The 19747-nt window shown below is 43.8% G+C and overlaps 2 protein-coding genes across 2 annotated transcripts in view; both read left to right on the top strand.

Moving 5' to 3' along the window:
• The first annotated feature begins 3311 nt into the window (after window positions 1–3311).
• On the top strand, window positions 3312–10539 carry LOC103182460 (glutathione S-transferase Mu 1-like). Its single transcript, NM_001292544.1, is given in 8 exon segments — window positions 3312–3451; window positions 6077–6152; window positions 7101–7165; window positions 7504–7585; window positions 8114–8214; window positions 8703–8798; window positions 9677–9787; window positions 10347–10539. Coding segments are annotated over 8 exon segments (660 nt in total). The 5' UTR covers window positions 3312–3415; the 3' UTR covers window positions 10440–10539.
• A 2562-nt stretch (window positions 10540–13101) lies between these two features.
• Window positions 13102–19747, top strand: part of LOC103182459 (S-adenosylhomocysteine hydrolase-like protein 1) — a 30492-nt gene continuing 23846 nt past the window's right edge. The window contains exon 1 of the mRNA XM_042342155.1: window positions 13102–13711. Within this exon, the coding sequence (XP_042198089.1) occupies window positions 13415–13711 (297 nt within the window). The 5' untranslated portion in view covers window positions 13102–13414. The remainder of the gene's footprint in view (window positions 13712–19747) is intronic.

Below are 19747 nucleotides of genomic sequence, written 5' to 3'. Positions count from 1 at the left end.
CATATTATCAATATTTTATTATAACCCAGTTGATTGATTGATTGATTGATTAATTGATTGATTGATTGACTGACTGACTGACCACTACCCAGTGAGTTGTGGCGTGTTGCACTGGGGCAACTGAAACTCTTGCGATTTGCTGATAACATGCACGAATGTCTGTTTAACCTGCAGAACCAGAAATTTCATTTAGTGAATCCATCACCAAACGGCAAATGTTTATGTACAAAAAAATGAGCTGCATGTTACAATTGATGACATTTTCATACAGTGGTGAGAAAATTATAGCACCTTTGATGCCATTTTATTCAGCCCAGTCTACGCACACTCGTTCAGAATGTAAAACCAGTAATTGAGCTGTTATGTACACAACAATACACCCAAAGTATCTCTCAAGCGATTCTTAAGGTTTAAGATTTGTACAGACGTTTTGTAGAGAGAAAAAAACCTTCAGTTTAGGCTAAATTTGGAGGCCGATGGATCTCCTGCAATTGTTTTTGAGATCCAGCTTCTAAGAGTTTGAGAGTTTTCCAAAATTCTGCCTGACCTGACATTTTCAGACTACGATCTTAAGGACCTGGAGTGATTTAAGATTGTCGAGGGGTTTGGCTTGTATTTTTCTGGCCGTGTCAAATGTTACGTCCCACAACTTTTGTTTTGAATCGCAAGAGAAAGCTTTATTAGTTGGAACCCTGAGTTCAAACTTTATTCATTCTCCCCTCCCCCAATTTCCTGTTGAGAATTGGACTGTAAATAGACACTGCGACGAGTCACAGGCGGAATAAAGTTGCTAAATAAAATAGAATAAAACTCATCGCAACTGAAGCTAAAGTCTTTTTCAGTGCCACTGTCTGTGGTAAGTATTGGGCCAGAGTTTTATCGCACAGTTAGTAATGTTGGCTCAGTGATTTTCCCAACACTGCTGCCATTCTTCACTAAATGGTTGTCAACACAATCATCAGAAGAATAGTCCCCCATCTGTCTTTTTAATGAGCCAGTCTCTCACTGTAGCTGATCTCCTCGGCCACACCAATGGGAGTCGTCCTGGGCTACAGCCATTGAACATTTTATACAGTACTCTATTCAGTGTTACCAGGACTGAGCTTAACTACCTCCTGTACTTTGGGAATATTACAGTAAAATATTGTCATGTGTTAAATGCTGTGTTCTCGAACACTCAAGGCCTCGAGGTTGGTGGTTAGGTACTGTACTTTGTTTACTGACATGTGGATCTCCATTTGATACCGTTCCACACACCTGATAATAGCAGTCGGTATAAACCTGCTTGAAAGTCTCGCTTGGGGTACAATCATATATATGGTGGTTAAATACTTCCTATCATGAGCTGGTTGGGCTAATTGGGGGGGAAAGCATTTTATTGTGGGGGAAGTTGACACTCCCCATCTTTATTCCCATTTCCCTTTCCTGGGTGTTTTACGGCGACATGAAACTTAACTACACGTAACCCGGAAGAGTTACAATACTGTACAGTACTTGAGGAATGCTGCTCTAGGAATATTGAGAGTTCCTACTCCAATTGTGCTTTCGCTGTCGAGTGTTTTTTCTGCCCCTTTCTTGGTTGCTGCCCACAGTGTGGTTGCTGTAACTTGTCGCTACATGTTTGATCCTTAATTCGGACGGGTAAAAATGCTGTTTGACGTGCAAATTATTCAGAACAAATGCCAAGTGAATCACGGGTGTGTTTTTTTTTAAATTCTAGATTTACCATCATTTCTTATGACTAATTGCTTATACAATGAACGCTTCTGTAAGGGTGATGTTTGCAGAAAATGTTGAAGATAACATGTCTGCCTTACATTATATATATACATATACATATAATATATATACCACCAGTTTCTCCTTACTTCACTTTTTTTTTACCTTAACAAAGTTCTCCCAACAATTGTTGTTGACTGGTGTTTATCCCCCCCCCCCCGCCACTCCCTTTAATGTTCAGCGCCTAAATCTGACACGTGTCTTTAACACAAGTGTCCACTACCTGTTCTCTGTTTTAAAAAAAAAGCACGTGAGAGCACCAAGTTTGAACTACTAAAACAGTGGGCAAACTTTATTGACCTTTCATAAAATTGTATATATATTTTGTGGTGGTCCATTGAGCGAAGGCGTTGATCTGTGTTAATGGCATGTTGTCCGTTAGCTCAATCATTTAATTTATGTCATGACTTTTGAAACATAACCACGGACTCACGTTGGCCTGGCTCTTGTGGTAGGAATGTGGTAACTGAGGACTTCCGTAGATCTACTGGAAACCACCGATTGTTCGAACTGCTAGTTTTGCACCGTAACGTACCTGCTTGTTAATTCCGTTCGTGTGAGATTGCTGAGACAATGTAATGAAGCTGAAGTATTGCAATAAAGAATTGTTCAAAAGTTCTTGGCCTGCCATGCTGTTTCCGCCGAGAAAGGTCGCGTGAAATAAGATCGCTCGCTCGCTCGCTCCGCGGCTGTTTGCGGGATGTGGTTGGGCTGCTGCGTGTCGCCCACAAAATACGCAGTCGCTGCACCTTACGCTAAAAAATCCCGTGAAGCGCTTTGAGACGTCTCGTCCACGCGATAAGGCGCTGTATCGTATGCAAGGATTATTAGTATTATTATTCACCAACGCTTAATACTCTCCGGAATTAGATAAGCGGTGCGTGTGCCTCCCACAGTTACTACTCTTTTATGTTTTACACACACACACACACACAAGAATAACATTTCAAAAACAATTCGGAATCATTTCCGTGAAATAAAAAAATAATGGCGCCGTGCGTTCAATTCACAGTCAACGATATATTAATTAATCCACAACGAATTAATAGTCGATCCACTTCAGAGTACATTCCGCGAAGAGCTTTACAGACGTCTCAACGGCCGCGTCAAACACGAGTGATATTAGTTTATTACCTTCATGTCATCAATATGGTTTTGCAACAACACGTGGTAATAAATAATGATCCCCCGAGGTTTGACGTAGCGCCTTATCGCGGTGGTGTTACGAACAACCTTCGCGTTGGAACGCAACGCCCCCCCCACCCATCGCGTCTTCGAGACGTCTCAAAGCGCTTCGCGGAACAGACCGTAAAGCGAATGGGCGGTGTGTTTGTGGGCGATGTAACATATCGATTTATGCATTTGTTGACCTCCTCGCGTGTGTGTGTGTGTGTGTGTGTGTGTGAAGGGGGAAGAAAGGGAATCAGAAGTACTGTCCAGAGATGTCCAACGCCAAACGAAACTGCTGAGCGCAGGAAACGCCAAGAGAGGCGCTGCGCGACCTTCAGACACTGAGCTGCGCAATAAAGGCAGTGCTGTCTGTGTCTGTGTCTCTGTCTGTGTCTGAGCTCCAGACGTCCCTCTGTCTGTCCCTCTGTCTGTCTGTCCCCCCCACTCTGCTCGGTGTTTCCCGGCCATGGTCATGAAGTTGGGTTACTGGGATATTCGAGGGGTGAGTGTGCGTTTTGCATTTGCGCTTCATGTTCGTGTGTGGAGTGTGTGGGAAAGAAAAGTAAAATAAAAAATGGCTTTTCGTTCTCTGTCTCTCTCTCTCTCTCTGTCTCTCTAATTTATTTTCTTTCTGTCTTCCTTTCCTTTGTCTTTCTATCTTTCCTTCCTTTCTGTCTTGTTTTTCTTTCTGTCTGTCTGTCTGTCTCTGGGTCTGTATCTCTCTGTCTCTCTGTCTGTCTGTCTGTCTGTCTGTATGTCTCTGGGTCTGTCTCTGGGTCTGTATCTCTCTGTCTGTCTGTATGTCTCTCTGTCGGTCTCTGTCTCTCTCTGTCTGAAACTGTCTCTGTCTGTCTGTATCTGTCTCTCTGTCTCTCTCTGTCTGTCTGTCTCTGTCTCTCTCTGTCTGTCTCTCTCTCTCTCTGTCTGTCTGTCTGTCTGTATCTGTCTCTCTCTGTCTGTCTCTCTCTCTCTGTTCTCCAGATCTCTGCACAGAAACTCGAAAGCCACTGCATTCCAACCCCATATAAAATGCACTTTTGGCTCAATCATATATTTTTAAATCAAATCCGGTTCAGTAAAAGGCTCCTTTCCTGTATCTGGAGGAACAGTGTTTTGTGGCTACAAATATACTGTGTGTATCTATCTATATATATATATATTTGTGTGTCTGTGTGTGTACATAGTTTTGCTTTGGAACAAGAGTTCTTTTGTTCCATTCCCCCTTTGTCTGTGACTGGGAATTGCAGATCTCTGCACCAGAGTTTATTTTGCACGTTGGCTAATCTTAAGAGAGTGTATTGCTTCCTGTGACATGAAGGAGGGTGGGGGTGGGGGGCAGTGGAGATTATTCTAATTATTGCTGTGGAGTTTGTACCTAAACCTGTGCGGATCTTTCCGCAGAGTCTGTAGTTCAGAATTCCCAGGAGCAGAGTTTGAGAGAACAGCCGCCGGTAGAACGGATCGCGAGGCTTTAGGGTGACCGTACTTTGTAAACCAAATCCGGGGACACATCGTGTGCGCGCGTGCGTGTGCGTGTGCGCATATACACACACGTATATATTAAAACATTTAACTCGCCACAAATCCTGGCGGTATACCGCAGGACCACGTGGAAGTCCGTACGTGCTGTGGTTAGAGCACTCGCCTGGGTGCGATTCCCGGGCCGGGGCGAAAACTTTCCTTACGCCACACGCCTGTGTTTCCTTGGCAGTTTAGTCGATTGGTGGATCGCATGTCCGGGAGCGATAATCCCTTCAAAGAAAATGAGTCCCTTCCTTCAAAAAAAACCGTGAAGTAAAATAAAAGTGATTCGGTCCCTCGATCCATGACTGTTTGTGGGTCGCTGCTGTGTGCAATTCACCGCTGCATTTCACTCGCAAAATGCAGTCAGTACATTCTGTGAAGCTCTTTTGAGATACGTAGAAGACATGATAGGATGTTGTATCAAATGGTATTATTATTCCTGATGCCGGCTGTTGCTGGAAAAGGGTGTTGGATTAATGGTTGTGTTTCTCTGATGAGTGTTTTTAGAGTTTTATTGTTCTGGTTTGTAGTTTGTTGCTGAACTCAAGAGGGGGCAAATTTGGCAATCCCTGATTCGGGGAAGTATAGTCACCCTTTTTTACAGGGACTCCCAAGATCTGATCAGTTTTTTGCGGCAATGTCCACCTTAGGATGAATTTACCTGTTGTTTTTTGCGCTGTTGCCATCCCAGAATGGCGGAATTAGAGTAGAATTAAAAAACAACTCTCCTTTGTCTCCCAATACATAAAGTTCATCAGCCCACATTCCCTGCCAGAGTATGACATTTCTAAATGCACAGCCTTGCTTTTGTTGCATCTCTGCCAGGTGTCTCGTGTTTGGAGCCAAGTTTCATCCCAGGGAGATGTTGCTCTCTGCTTTAGGATTATTATCATCAAGTGAGCGTTGTGAATCACTTCTGCTTTCGTGACGTGGTTTACTACGATTAAAAATTAGACGCTTTTCTAAAGGGAAAAATCAGATCAGTTCAGATGATGCCGGTGGAAAGGTTTCAAACACAGAATCTGCGATTTCTGCTTTTATCTGGACTTATTTACAGAACTTATAACTGTTTAAGACTTGTTTGTTGCCGGTGGGAAGATGCTTTGTGGTTGCACACTGAGTGGGTGACCTGATTATTCAAAGTGCTAATTTACTGCACAGCTATTAAACCAGTAAATTACTTGACCTCATTGGCTTCTGCCTATTCTGATAACCTGCACCTGGGATTCTTTAACGTCTCTCTTTCTCTCCCTCTTTCTCTCTCCCCAACGACTTTGAATTTACAGAAGTGCAATTCAGAACATCCAGAAACGCAAGTGAATTTAGGAAATGTTATTTGCAACCTTTTTTTTAAAAAAAACCAGAACAGCAGTTTATAGGAAATGGATTAAAAATAGTTCTAAATTTGGCGACGTTGCAGTTTGAATATTTTTTTTTAATCATCTCGATTCCTAACTGAACCGAGGATCAGTGGGACGGCGAGGGGTTTCCGCTTGTGCCGGACGGCCAGCTGATCAAGCGCTCTGGGACGCTATTCTGAGTGAGTATAAATCCAAGTTGTTGTTGACCAAAAAATATCTGACTGAGGCTTTCTGTTTTGCAGCTGGCTCAGCCGATCCGCCTGCTGTTAGAATACACAGAAACTCCGTACGAAGAGAAGCTGTATTCCGTTGGCGAAGGTGAAATTTCTTCTGAATTCAAACTGTGAAGGGAAAAATGTCTGCTGAGCGGCAACAGAATTGAGTCGCGGTGATACGACAAATGGGTTGTCGGTAGTACTTTGGAGATTCACATCCTTTTCGTACAAATACAGCAGCACACGTAGAGAATCACTTCTCTTGCTTTCCCTTCGTGCTCTGTGATGAAAGGCGCGCAGCATGAAGCAGTGACGCTATGCATATTTGTAATTTACATTATTTAGTGCTTTTCACATTGGGAGGATATCTCAGAAGAGCTTCACCCAACTGACTGGAAGCATATAAATGTTCAGCGTATTAAAAAGTGTCTGATGTTTTTTCAAGCTGCTGCCAAATGCCTCTTGCCTAATAATAAATATTTAACTACAGTCCAAAGTCTCCTGGTAGTTGGTAGCTAGGTAGAGAAAATGAGGCTTTCGCCATTCCACACATTGCCCTCTGGGTGCAAATAGAATTGGAACTAGCACTTACATACAGATTTCCAGAGTTTATATTTTTATTTCGATATGCATGAAACACTTTCTACAACTGGCTTTGTTTTCAATTGGACTAAATAACTACCCAGTTCTACCACTCCTTCCTTTAGGCCTTTTTGATCATATAGTAATAATAATCCTTGCATTTGACACAGTGCCTTATCACGTCTTTAGACGTCTCAAAGCGCTTCACAGGATATACTGTAAAGTGGTTGTTTTGTGGTTGAAAAATCGTACCCGGTGGCAATCGACCAGACCCCCGGTTTAAGGGAAAGCAAAGAGTGATATGGCGTCTTAACATTTATTAAGTTAATGTGGCCACTGTAAGTAACGTGACTTATTTGGACGTGAACATTAATATATTATGTATTAAGGTTTTGAACGATTTAATAATGGAGCTTTGCACTGGTACAATATTTGAGAGGGGGGGAAAAACTTTTTTATTCTGTTGCAGCCCCAGAATATGACAGAGGCTCCTGGCTTAAAGAGAAGTTCACCCTTGGACTGGATTTCCCAAATGTAGGTATTTAATAAACCTTTCGAAGGTGAGGTCTTTAACCCCCGTTCTCTTCCCCCCACTCCCCCCCACACTGTTTGTTCGGAGGCAGGTTTTATCATAGAGATTTGGCTCAATGTTCTTCAGCGATGTGGTCCTTTATCTGACACTAGGCTGTTGCAGCAGAAGTTTTAAGTTTGCACTTGCTTTACGCAACGATGGTTAAGTACTTGAATGTGCTGGAAATTAAATCAAACGTGTCCCTTCGCTTCCAGCAAAGGTAGCTGAACGTTAATGAGCAGCCTTTGTTTAGCTGAGGCTGGGTTTTTTTTTGGTAATTATTTGTAATGGTTCTTTCCAGCTTCCTTATTTGATTGACGGCGATGTGAAAATTGTCCAGAGCAACGCAATCATGCGCTACATAGCCAGGAAGCACGGCCTTTGTGAGTTTTTATTTCATTTCTACGTTCCATTGGTTACAAATACAGATTGATAAGAGCGGTTAAAGATGCTGTTTTGAGAAGTGCTTCTTTGCAGTACTTCCAATAAAAAAAATAATCCTTGCATTTGACATAGCGCCTTACCATGTCTTTGAGACGTCTTAAAAGTGGTTCACAGAATATACTGTAAAGTGAATTGACTGCATTTTGTGGGCGAAACACAGCAGCCAATTGCGCACAGCAGTGTCCCACACACAGTCAGGAAATGAATGACCAATTTACTATTATTTTTTTGAAGGAATTATTACCTCCGGAAAAGCGGTCAGGGAATAATAATTCCCTTAAGTACCTCAGGAGAGTTGTGATAAAATGGTGAATATTCCCCACATGACCTCCCACTGTATGGTTCATCCCAAAATTTCAGTGACTTGCCCAGTGAAGCACAAAGTGTGACATGGAAGTCACAGAATTTGGTTTATTATAGTTGGTTTTGAACACTTCACAGTAGTCTTCTTAAACTCTTCTCTGCAGGTGGGGAGGTAGAGGATGAAAAAATCCGTGTTGATGTTATCGAGAACCAATGTATGGACTTTCGCATGGAATTTTTCCGCGTCTGTTACAGCCCCGACTTTGTGAGTTTCGCAGTAGCAGCTGCCTGCTCAAAGCTATTTTTTTTTGTATGCGTGTTCATTTCCTTTTGGAAAAGGGTTAAAGTCTGAATGCTCCAGTGTTAGGAAATAAGTGAATTAATGTATGTTGCTTTGTCACAAAACCTGGCGACTAAGGCCCTGCTGCGGTGGGGTTCTGCTAGTAGATTGATAAAAGTTGTGACCTGAACATAAGTCACACTTACCCTACGTCTTGTAGATTTAAAGCTATTTAAATGGTATTTTTGACCTCAGGATTTGTATTTATTTTTGCTATAATTGCCTTTTTCCTGTGATGCTGAGTGAAGGGAGGACAGACTTAACCTCTGGCGTCTAACCCCTGTACTCTGAACAAACTAGGACTTAAAGGAATAAGTGTTGAATGTGTGAGTTGTACACTATTTATTTCTGGTATAATTTAAAACTAGGAAAGCATTCCTGAGCCTTTTTGTTTATTCTCTGCCTCGTGGTAGGTTAAACTGAAGCCCGGTTATGTGGAGAAGCTGCCAGATTTGCTGAAGCAGTTTTCAACATTTCTTTCGGAAAAGCCCTGGTTTGCTGGTGAGAAGGTGAGTTCTTAGGCCAAGAGGTTTCGCCTGCAAATTACGATCATTCCACTTTACAATAGATTCTGTGAAGCGCTTTGAGACGTCTCAACGACATGATAAGGCGCTATATCAAATGCAAGGGTTCTTATTACTGCAGATTAGAAACCTTATCTTTTTGCGCTTCCTATGTGGCTCGACTAGGAACGAATGCAATCATCTGGAAACAAAATTGCTTGATACACAGTATTGTTTGTGGGCCACTGCCATGTGCAACTGACTGCTGCCTTTCGCCCGCAAAATATACACTTTACAGTGTACTGTGAAGCGCTTTGAGACCTCTTGAAGGCGTGATCGGGCGCTATATCAAATGCCAGGATTATTATTATTACTAATCTGATAGTATTGCCTTGAGTGATTGCATAACTTTGCAGCGAGAGGTAGGCTGCTCCTTGCCTCATTGACCCATTATTACCTTTACAACACATCCTTGTGAGCAGCTTGAGAAAATCCGAACACTTGCAGGACTTCCAGTGAAGCTTGGATCAAGTGTGCGAAGGATGTGTAATACGGCATTTCTTGAGCATCGTAGTTTCTGCGCGAGAAGTAATATAAACCACCCGACTTTGGGAATGTTGTGATGACATGCGGTGCAGCTTGAATCAAAACCAGACGGGTTTGCTGGCTCAAATAGCTTCTCTTGGCTCCTAAAATTATTGTTCACACGGGCATCTTATTGTCCTGAAGTGCTACACCCGGCAGAGTTCTGGATTAATTTCTTTATGCTTCTTTATTCTTAAGCGCTCTGAGGCGCTGCTCTGTGCGGAGGGCGCTATATAAGCCCACGTCGTTGTTGATGCACTTTTCTTCTCCCCCCCCCCCCCCCCAAAAAAAAATTTTAGATCACATTTGTGGACTTTTTGCTGTATGAAGTGTTGGATGAACATCTTATCTTTGAAGCCAAGTCGTTGGATGAATTCAAAAACTTGCAAGCTTTTCTCAAGCGCTTTGAGGTAAGTAGACTTAACTGCTCTCCCACAATCTCTGGGACAGTTTTGAAGCCGAAAGAGCAGCTAATTTGGCCGCAGCATGGAGTAATTCACAATTTCAGTTACCTTGGATTTTGGTAGCTCAATACCCACTTGTGTTGGGGTGGATCCGCGGTGAGCTGGTTACGTGGCAGAGGTGACTGCAAGACGAGATGAATTCAAACTGGTACATTGTAGGAATAAAAATCCTCCCGATCCGACTGATGACATAGTTACGCAAGGTGAATTTTAAAAATGTGTGCTCCTTTGCCAATATTTTTCATACTGGGTCCCCAGTCGTAGCAACAACCTTTGAGCAAACACTTAATTACTTTCTCTCGGAAGAAGAAGAAAATTTACTGCAGTCACCATAGGCCTCAGCTCCATGTACGCCAGCTTTTGCTTTGGTGGTGGTAGGATTGGCAGAGACCTGGGAGCATGTTAACTCGACGCTCTTTGTTTAGCTTTTCAGCCATTCAGTTTCTTCCATTGTCGTTGAATTAATGATCCCATTAAAGCTCTCAAATTCTAATCTCTGTTGCAGGCTTTGGAGAAGATTTCTGCCTACATGAAATCGGATCGTTTCATGAAAGGTCCAATCAATAACAAGATTGCCAAGTGGGGCAATACCAAGTAATGAAAGCACCAGTCGTGTTTCCAAATGTACCTGGTAGGTTTGAAACCAGAATTTGTTAGCAAAGCTTCAAACAAATGAGAATAAAATTTCAGTTATCTTTAGAATGTGTCGTGTGGTTTTTTTTTGTTTTCAAATCTGTCTATTTTATTCAGAGGGCAAATAAGTGGTCTCAATGTGAGTGAATGAATCCAATCTCTCAGAGGGGAGGGGTGAAGAAAGTGGCGGGTCAACTAAATAAGGTTAGAATTGTTTCTGAGTAAGAATGCATCATAGGAACAGTGCGTGCTCAGTGCAATAATGAGATGATACCCGGTTCAATCATTGCTCGTTGTTGCAGTTTAAATGTTCCAGTGTGGTAGTCAGTACATAACTGGTGTAAACTAGCCCTGAAGCAGAAACTAAACAGCATGAAGAAGCTGGAGTCTACAGAATGGTGTCACAAGGCTGAGAATGTCCGAGTGAAGCTCGTTCCTGACAAATGAAGAGTGACAAACTGGACCATTCGAAAAGGTGAATATCGCCACTCAAACTAGAAGTTGAAACTTAAATGTGATCGCACAAAATGCGGAATTTACCATCTCACTCAATACGTGGGTATGAAATGGATTTAGTGCCTTTCGTTCCACAGCTGCAACTAATTTTTACAACAGGCACTTGCGTCGTAGCACATTTTCGCAGGGAGGTCTCAGGGAGACACACAATGCACAGCCTCAGTGTTCTGGGTGATCTGGAACCTGTGTGGAACATTTCCCTCCGGGTTCTGAATTAATGTCGGGCTCGCGCCGCGGAGGTGAGGTTGGCTGCCTATTCATGTTTGACCACTGGAGGTCAATATTGTGAAAGTTTTTAAAAATGCAATGGCTTTTGAGGCACATGAGAATGCGTGAGGCTGTGCCACAAAAGTGCCGCAAAACTTTTCCGAGCAGACGCTTTAGATCGCTGCTTTTCTGCTTCCAACGCGCACTTTAAAATTTCTACCTTTGATGCCCAGTAACGTACGGGTAAACTAGCAATATCTCGTCAGTTTTAGATAACAACTAATCCCTGCATTTGACATTGCATCTTTGATGTGGGGAGGACTGCTGAAATGTTTCACAAAAAATTGATCAATTTGATACCCGAGTAACTTGAGGTTTTTGTAAAACAACAAGTACACCTGGTGGCAATATAGTTAGAATCAGCATCAATTAAACCAGTTGGTGACTGCTTCAAAAGCAGTAAGAGGGGAGAGAAGAGGAGCAAGTTATCCCTCTACGAACCGATTACATGGTCTTAGCTGAACAAGCAGCAAGAAAGCTTTCAATGGCAAGCTATGCCGTTTTACCTGGACAGACTCCTGCAGCTACTCCAACACGCACTCTGGGCTCCCCCCCCCCCCCCCCAAGCCTTGGCTCTTGCCAACCTGCACCCAATACTTTCTGGACTCCGGGTGCATCCCTCCAGGGAATGTGCATTCCATTCGGGAGTTGGGGAAATCTCCATGTACAGTATGTAGGTGGTAAACAGATGTGAAACTCTTGTCTGGCTTGGATGCTCTTAAGCAATGGTGATGGGCTTCCAGAACGCCCGGCTAACCAAACGAATAGATGGCGAGGTGACCTCTCGCACATGGTAGTGGCGATGACACTTGGAAGTAGAATGGTGAAAAGAACACCTTTCACAGCAGACCGCTTCAGGGGAAAGTGGAGTGACTGTGTACTTGGTGGGTGAGACTTGACAAGCCAGTTTGCCCGCAGTACGTCCCCGCAAACGGCCAGGAGGCGCAGGGCCCATTTTATTCAATGCGAAAGAGGGAGGGTTGCCAGCGAGGGTGGGGGCCAATGTTTTCTTGTGGCTCTGGGAGCCGGCCCAGACCTGAGGGGGCTGAATGGCCTCATTCTGCACGGTTTGCCCTAATACAGTTTTAATATCAGATGTGGTATCTTAGATAATTATTTAATGCAGTACATTTTGTTATGAAAATATATTTAATAAAGCTAGATATGCTGGAAATCCACAACAGGTCAATCTGCATCTGAAAAGAAAAACAGCTTGATTTTCAGGCATGACTTTTGCCTTGAGTAGAAAAACTGAGTGACCCTAATATACGTCACACGATCCTACGATTGATTTCGTTAAAGAAGGTCCTTTGACCCATCTGATCTCACCCTTCCAGAACCACCACCCGTCCCATGGAGTCCTGTAGCTCATTGGTTAGAGCACTCGCTTTGCAAGTGAGAGACCTGAGTTCAATTCCAGGCAGAGGGCGAAACCTCGGGCAAGTTTCCTTACTCCACACAGAGCCTAATAATAATCCTCCAAAACCAAAAACAATAATAAATTGGTCATTTTCAATCTACGACTGTTTGTGGACATTGCTGTGCGCAATTGGCTGCCGCGTTCGCCCACAAATATACAGTCAATTCACTTTACAGTGTGTTCTGTGAAGCGCTTTGGGACGTCCTCCCGACGTGAAAAGCGCTATATCAAAATGCGAGGATTATTATTATTATTATTTCAGATGTCAATGCTTCCAACTGGTCCAGTGGGCTGGCAGCGGGCGTCTGACGTCAGAGTGCTGGCAGCGACGTCTGACGTCAGAGTGCTGGCAGCGGGCGGCTGACGTCGAGCGCTGGCAGCGGCGCCGGAGAAAACGTGCACGCGTATTACGCCGTACGCCCAGCGGTGAGGAGGAATCGGGAGGGAGGAGAGAAGGCGGCGCTTTGAGCGTCCAACGTAAACAGAGCCGCAGACTCCTCTCTCTCTCTCTCTCGCTCTCTACTCCTGACTCCGCGCTCCGCCGCCCGCACCGTTCGCTCGTAACGTCGAACGCGAGTAGAAGAAAGGTCGGAGGGAGAAAGGGCAAAACACACACACACACACACAAAAAGAAGAGAGTTCCTCTCCGCGCGCACATCCCTTCCTTCCTTCCTTCCTCATTCCGAGCCCTCCCCCCCCACCACCCCACATCCCCTCCTTTTGAGAAGCGTTATAACATGGCAGATTTCCTCAAGAAAGGAGCCGCCGCCGACTCCGCGGAGATCAAGGAAGCCAAGGACACGGCCAACGCCGAGCGGGCGCAGAGCAGCGAGAGAAGCTCCAAGGTGGTGGTGGTGGAGATGGAGAAGTTCTCCCTCAGCAACAGCAGCGGTGGTGGCGGCGGTGGCGGCGGCGGCAGCGACAACAACAACACCACCATGAGGGGCGACTCGGTGATGGCGCACAAGGAGCCGCCCCTCATCGTCTTCAGCAGCGACAGCGCCGCGGTCGCCTCGCACAAACCTGTGAAGAAGGTGAGAGGTGCGGGTGGAGGGGGGGGGGGAGTTGACGGGCGAACGAACGAACGAGCGGGCGAACGGGTTGGCCCCGCAGCGCCCTCTGGGACCTGTAGTTCGGCGCGAGGGAGGCGCTCGCTCCCTCACCCCCCCCCAGCACCACGCGCTGCGGTTGAGCACTGGCAGGCGTTCCCGCAAAGCCCTCTGGGACTTGTAGTCCGCGCGCGAGGCCCCGGCCCCTCCAGCTCCACGCGCAGCGGCTGGCCGTTGGCGGGCGGCGCAGTTCAAAAACCACGAGCGCCTGGGTCCCTTCCCCCCCCCTCCCCACGCCCGCCCCCTGCGCGTGCGCACTGGGCGCCTGTGTCTGCTGCGTCGTGTTTGTGGGCGGCGACCAACGCCCCCTTAACCCCACCCCCCCCCCCGCAGACAGCCTCCGCCCAGCACCACCTGATTGGTTGGCTCGCTTTGATGGATGGCTCGGTTGACCTGGTGGTGGTGGTGATGGTGGTGGGAGAAGGGGGTGATCAGTCTCTCACTCCCATCCCCCCCCCTGACCTTGTGGCTGAAACATGTTCTCAGTGCGTCTCTCTCTGTGTTATATGCAACGACAGTCGTAGCAGTAATAATAATAATAATAACCCTTGCGTTTCAACACACGGCGCCTTATCGCGTCTTCTGGCAGCGCTTCGCGTCCCGCGCGCGGTACCGCCCGCGGTTAGCGTCGGGGTATCTTTGGTCTGCGCTGTTGCGTACGAGTGCGGCAGCCAGGTTCTCCCACAACGCCGACAACAACCACCACCACCACCACAGCAACAGCGACAAAATTACGTCTGCGCAGCGCCTTTCGGGTCGGGAGGACGTCCCAAGGCGCCGGCCGGGCAGACGGGGTTACGGACCCGAGCTGGGGGTTCGGGGTGGGGGAGGCCGGAGGGCAAGGGGGGGTGGAGCGGGGGTTGGGTGGGGGGGGGGGGGTGAAGCAGGGAGATCGAAAGCACGGTCGAAAAGGAGGGTCTTGAGGGGGGGGTTTTGAAGGTGGCGAGGGCGGGGGCGGGGGCGAGGCGGAGGGACTCCAGGGTGGAGTTCCAGAGGGCGGGTGCAAATATAGCCGCAAGTAATACAAATGGCCGTGAAGTGACAAGTGTGGAAACTTAACGCTCATTTTTTAAAAGTGTTTTTTTTTTAAAAAAAGTTGCCTTTTGACAGGAAGGATGTGTTTTAAGGATTTTGTTCCGGCGTAGACTTGGCACTGCATCAGCATTCGTACCCTTTTTATCGCGGCTGAAAAGTTTACACTGTTTTTTACGCGCTGAAAATTTGTTACGGGGAATAAACATGAAATATTCAGTGAACGTTGACGAAAGCACGTTTGCCTGGAGTACCTATCGTAGGTGAACAGTTAATGGTTTTTTTTGAAGGCATCATTTATTGATGATTATTTAGTTAATTTAAAAGGAGAGAGAAATTAATTTGAAAACAGCCTTACAGAAATTCATACAAGGGTAAGTAACCTTGTACCCTGAGTACTAGGAAGTTATTGGCTTAATCTATGAGGACATTGCAAATTGCAATGACATTTATAGTGCTGGTATAGGCTGTTCAGGCACTACGCCAGCTTGTCAGGCATCTTTCAGACTTGGTTGATTGAAATAAATTTAGTCATGTTTTTCACCCTTGCCCTGGGCTTTTAGTCATCAACAAATAGTGTAGAAAGGAGAATCAAAGACAGAATGAGTGAATAAAAAATAAAGCAAACGAAATTGGACAAGAAGAAATATGACAAAAAAAAAAGTCTTTGCTCAGCGAAGAGTTCATTCAGTTATATGATTTGTTCATCAATGGAACCATGTACTGACAACAGCTTGGAACTATCCGCTAAATGGATCCGCTATGCCCTGAGGCTCTGGAACTCCCTTCCTCACTCCCTTCCCCTCGCTCCCTCCCTTTCCATTTTCAGGTCTCTACTGAAAACCTTTCTTTTCGATCGCGCCTTTGGTCACCTTCCTCCCCCTCCCCCTGGTTCGGTCCCGGGATCCGTTATTGTAAAGTGCTCTGAGACGCCGTCCGGCGTGGAGGGCACTATATAAATCCAAGTTGTTGTTGTTGTAAATGATGAGTTTGGTGAATTCGTAGTGGCATTTCTGTGATAAGCACAGATCTTTGATGGGAAAGATGAAGAACTCCACTGGAGTAAAAGCTGTTGTGATTAAAATTGATCAAATTCTAACATTATTGCCCATTTCATTTATCAACATTATAAGTATCAAGTGTTTAATATTACCTACAGATGCAGGGCTATTGAGTCTGTCCAGCTTAGCTGATTTGGTCGTTTTGTGTCCTCCAGTTATTCTGCAACTGTTTCAGCTGAATCAGCATTCACAGTCAATTCCATAAGATTGTGCGTCATGATCGTGGAAAAAGTTGCTCCTCAAGTTATGTTTAACTTTGCTTCATTTGTGACCTCGTGGTGCAGAAAATTCAGGCGAGAAAAGGTCTACAACCTCTGTCAGTCTTGCTTCAGAAGTCACAGAAGAACAATTACATTTATCTTTTTGACCTGACCTCTGGACTGGCTTTCGGCTGAGGCTGGGATTTGGTGTCCTCCAAGCTCCCGACTACTAATGTTACTGTACTGGGGATGCGCACGGACATTTTAGCTTGTCCTCTTTCATACGTAGATTTTTCACATTGAGTTCACAGTTCATTGAGACATGACCATTTCTCAATGAACTATGTGAACTCAATGTGAAGTCAACATTTGATATAATTCATTGAGAAATAACAAATGCCTGAAGTGTAACAATTTTGCCTAATCAAAAATCTGTTTTCACGTCTGATGTGAGAGGATTTATCAGCTTTGTATCAGTGTCCTTTCTGGGGGATGTGGGTGAAGTAGCTAATAATCTAACCTAGGTTTTCTGACAAGGAAATGAACACCTTGTCAATTGAGACAATTATCATAATTGACCTATCTCCTTTTTTGTGTAATGCAAAAGAAGGTTTGAACTCAAAGCAGGAACACTTCTTTTTTCCATGAGAGCATTGTGCATTAAATGCTTTGATATTTTCAACATTGTATAAGTTGTCACAACAACAACAAATTATAGTTGTATAGCGCCTTTTTGTTCGGACAGTCAGGGATTTGGACCCTAGCTGGGGGTTGGGATCAGGAGGGGTAGGAGGGTGACCGAAGGCACGATCAAAGCGCAGGATCTTGGGACGGGCCTTGAAGGAGGCAAGGAAGGGAGTGAGCCGAAGGAACAAGCCTGTGCAAAAATATTTTTTAGTATCTTTAATACCAGAATGAGAATAGGCTTAGGAAGGGGAAGATGATGTTGGCAAGAGAGAATGGGACAGGAAGAAACTGCTCACAGAGAACGATTTGCCTGGCATATGTCTCAATAGCACATTCATCTAACGATAGCAGCTTTATTAGAAAATAGTACACGTATTTTCTTTTCAGCAAAGGCTGACATTGTCCTCCTCAACAGAACTAAATAAACTCAAGGTTAAATTGTTTTGCAGCTTGTTTAGTGAAGAGTAGTTAATATGGTCCCATAAAAAAGCTATTTTGTGCTGGCAGTTAAGTGTGACTATGTAAGTTTGTGCATTAAAAATGAATGATTCGGCCTAAGAATTCTACAAGCAATCATTATGAAAATTATTCACCATGTTTCTCTGTGATAAATGAGTTTAGGCTGCTGTAAGGACAACAGCGTCTTTTAGCATATCAGAAAAGAAGGAATCAGCGTTTCCCCTACTTTCCTTAGATAGTTAATGTTTATGCAGAATGCTTCAAGATTTTTGTACCACAGCAACACAGTGCTTTGTTTCACTCCCATGACACTGCACTCGCTGTAAGTTACACAACCTTTGGTTGCGTAAAATAACAATTTGGAGCAATCCTACTGATTGATTGCAGTTTTGTTCTTGATCTTAATCCTCTTAATGTTAGCATAGAAACTCGTCAAAAACAACTAATCCACGACTGTTTGTGGGACACTGCCGTGCGCAATTGGCTGCTGTGTTTCACCCACAAATATAGTCAATTCACTTTACAATATATTCTGTGAAGCGCTTTGAGACGTCTAGAAGACATGAAAAGCGCTATATCAAATGCAAGGATTATTATGATTTATTATTATTTGCAAAGTATAAATTAAACAAGTGATTAAACAGCTCTGGTCTAATCTTTGAGTTCAGATGATGGTCACAAAGAGCTCTCAGTTCACTCTGACTTTGATATATGAATGTGTCAATTGGATTGCGGACTTTTAATCACTCTTAGCCATAATCCTCTCTATAGTTTTATACTGTTTATCATAACTGCAGGTAGAGAGGGACTGGCCAACCTATTGAGTTAGAACATTATCTTTACACTTTGGGGATCTGAGTTCCAATCCAGTCCAAACTGATGAGCTGAAAGTCTTCTTTATCTGCTTCTTTTAAGATCATTATGGTAAATAGGCTTCTACAGTCTCCATCAAGTTATTCGTGGCCTGAATGGGAAGCATGGAGACAGCTTCTAATGTAGTACTAGTTTGGAAAGCTTAGCAGAAGGCCATTCTGATCATAATTTGGGAAAGGTTGTTGTGGCAAATGAAAATCTCAAAAAGTAGTACTGTTCAGAGGATACTGCTTTGAACAACAACAACTTGCATTTATATAGTGCCCCTCATGTGCTTAAAAGACATTATTAGCTAACTCGATACATAAGCCAGTCTCCCTATACGCGCATCATAACAACAAGTGATAAAGGATATTATCAGTAAAAAGGGAGAGTTAACCTGTAGAGCAAACACCTAACCTGAGATTCACACTTTTTAAAATTAGCTCAAAATTCATAAATTCTGAAGATAAATTAATAATATATTTCAGCTTCATGGGAATGGACTCGAGTGATCAGGACTGTTCTCACCACGCCAGTGGTATCAGGGGGGGAGGTGATAAAACCATCAAGGCCATTGCAGTTTTTTTTAAAAATCTTGTGGCTCCCTGAAGGCAATCAAGCAGAGTTCCAAGAGGGTAATCTCAGTATTATATTTTTCGCCCACAAAATACATTCACTACATTTTACAGCATATTCTGTGAAGTGCATTTAGACGTCCCAACGATGAGATAAGGCACTATATCAAATGCAAGGATTATTGCATGTGTATAAATGTAGACACCACTTCATTTCACTTTGGGTCAACTTGTGTTAGCAGGAATGCCTTTCTATATAGTGACAATCATAGAATGTACCCCACCAGAAGGGAACATTGTGGTCCTTCTTGCCACTCCCTGAATTTGATAAGATTGGACTTCCATGGTTCATACAAATATATATTGTATTTCAGCCACAAAATACATACAGTCAATTCACTTTACAGTATATTTCTGTGAAGTACTTTGAGGCGTCTCGAACATGATAAGGCACTACATCAAATGCAAAGATTATTATTATTATTGTTGAACTCCTGAACTGCATTCCCAATACCATTCCTGAAACTACATTCTGATAATGCTCTTGGGGTGCTTTTCAAGCAAAACAAACTTGAAATCCTGTCATATTTGGCATATTTTGCGCAATCTATTTCCTTATTCTTAACCTTGTTACTTATGTGAATTCCAGTGATGAGAGTTTACAGTTTACGCTCAATTTTATTATCTGAATAAACTAAGGTTTAGCAATATTGAAACATTTTTATTGGTGCAGAAAGATGTTTCGCACCCCCCATTGTCCGCTACGTGACGTGAATGGGAAAATAATCAAAAAAATCTCAAATAATTTGTTTAAAAACTAGGTCGTGTTCAAAGCATTTTTTTCCAACTGCTTGCTGGCAAGTGAATAGACAACAGTGTCAATTATTTAAATCTAATTAGCAAAGCCAAAGTACATAGCTGTATGCACATGTCCAATCATTGCAATCTTCTACAAAATACTGCAGTGCAGACATCCTTCTGACAATACGAACTGGACTAAAATGTACCTCAGATTTCAGTTCACTGCACTTGCTTGATTGGATAAATAAATTATATATTGGATAAATAAATTATATCTAATATAATAACATA

This window comes from Callorhinchus milii, unplaced genomic scaffold, assembly GCF_018977255.1.
Source record: "Callorhinchus milii isolate IMCB2004 unplaced genomic scaffold, IMCB_Cmil_1.0 Scaffold19, whole genome shotgun sequence".
Taxonomy (NCBI): Eukaryota; Metazoa; Chordata; class Chondrichthyes; order Chimaeriformes; family Callorhinchidae; genus Callorhinchus; species Callorhinchus milii.
Note: the sequence above shows the minus strand (reverse complement) of the source record. Positions and strands in the feature narration are given on the sequence as shown.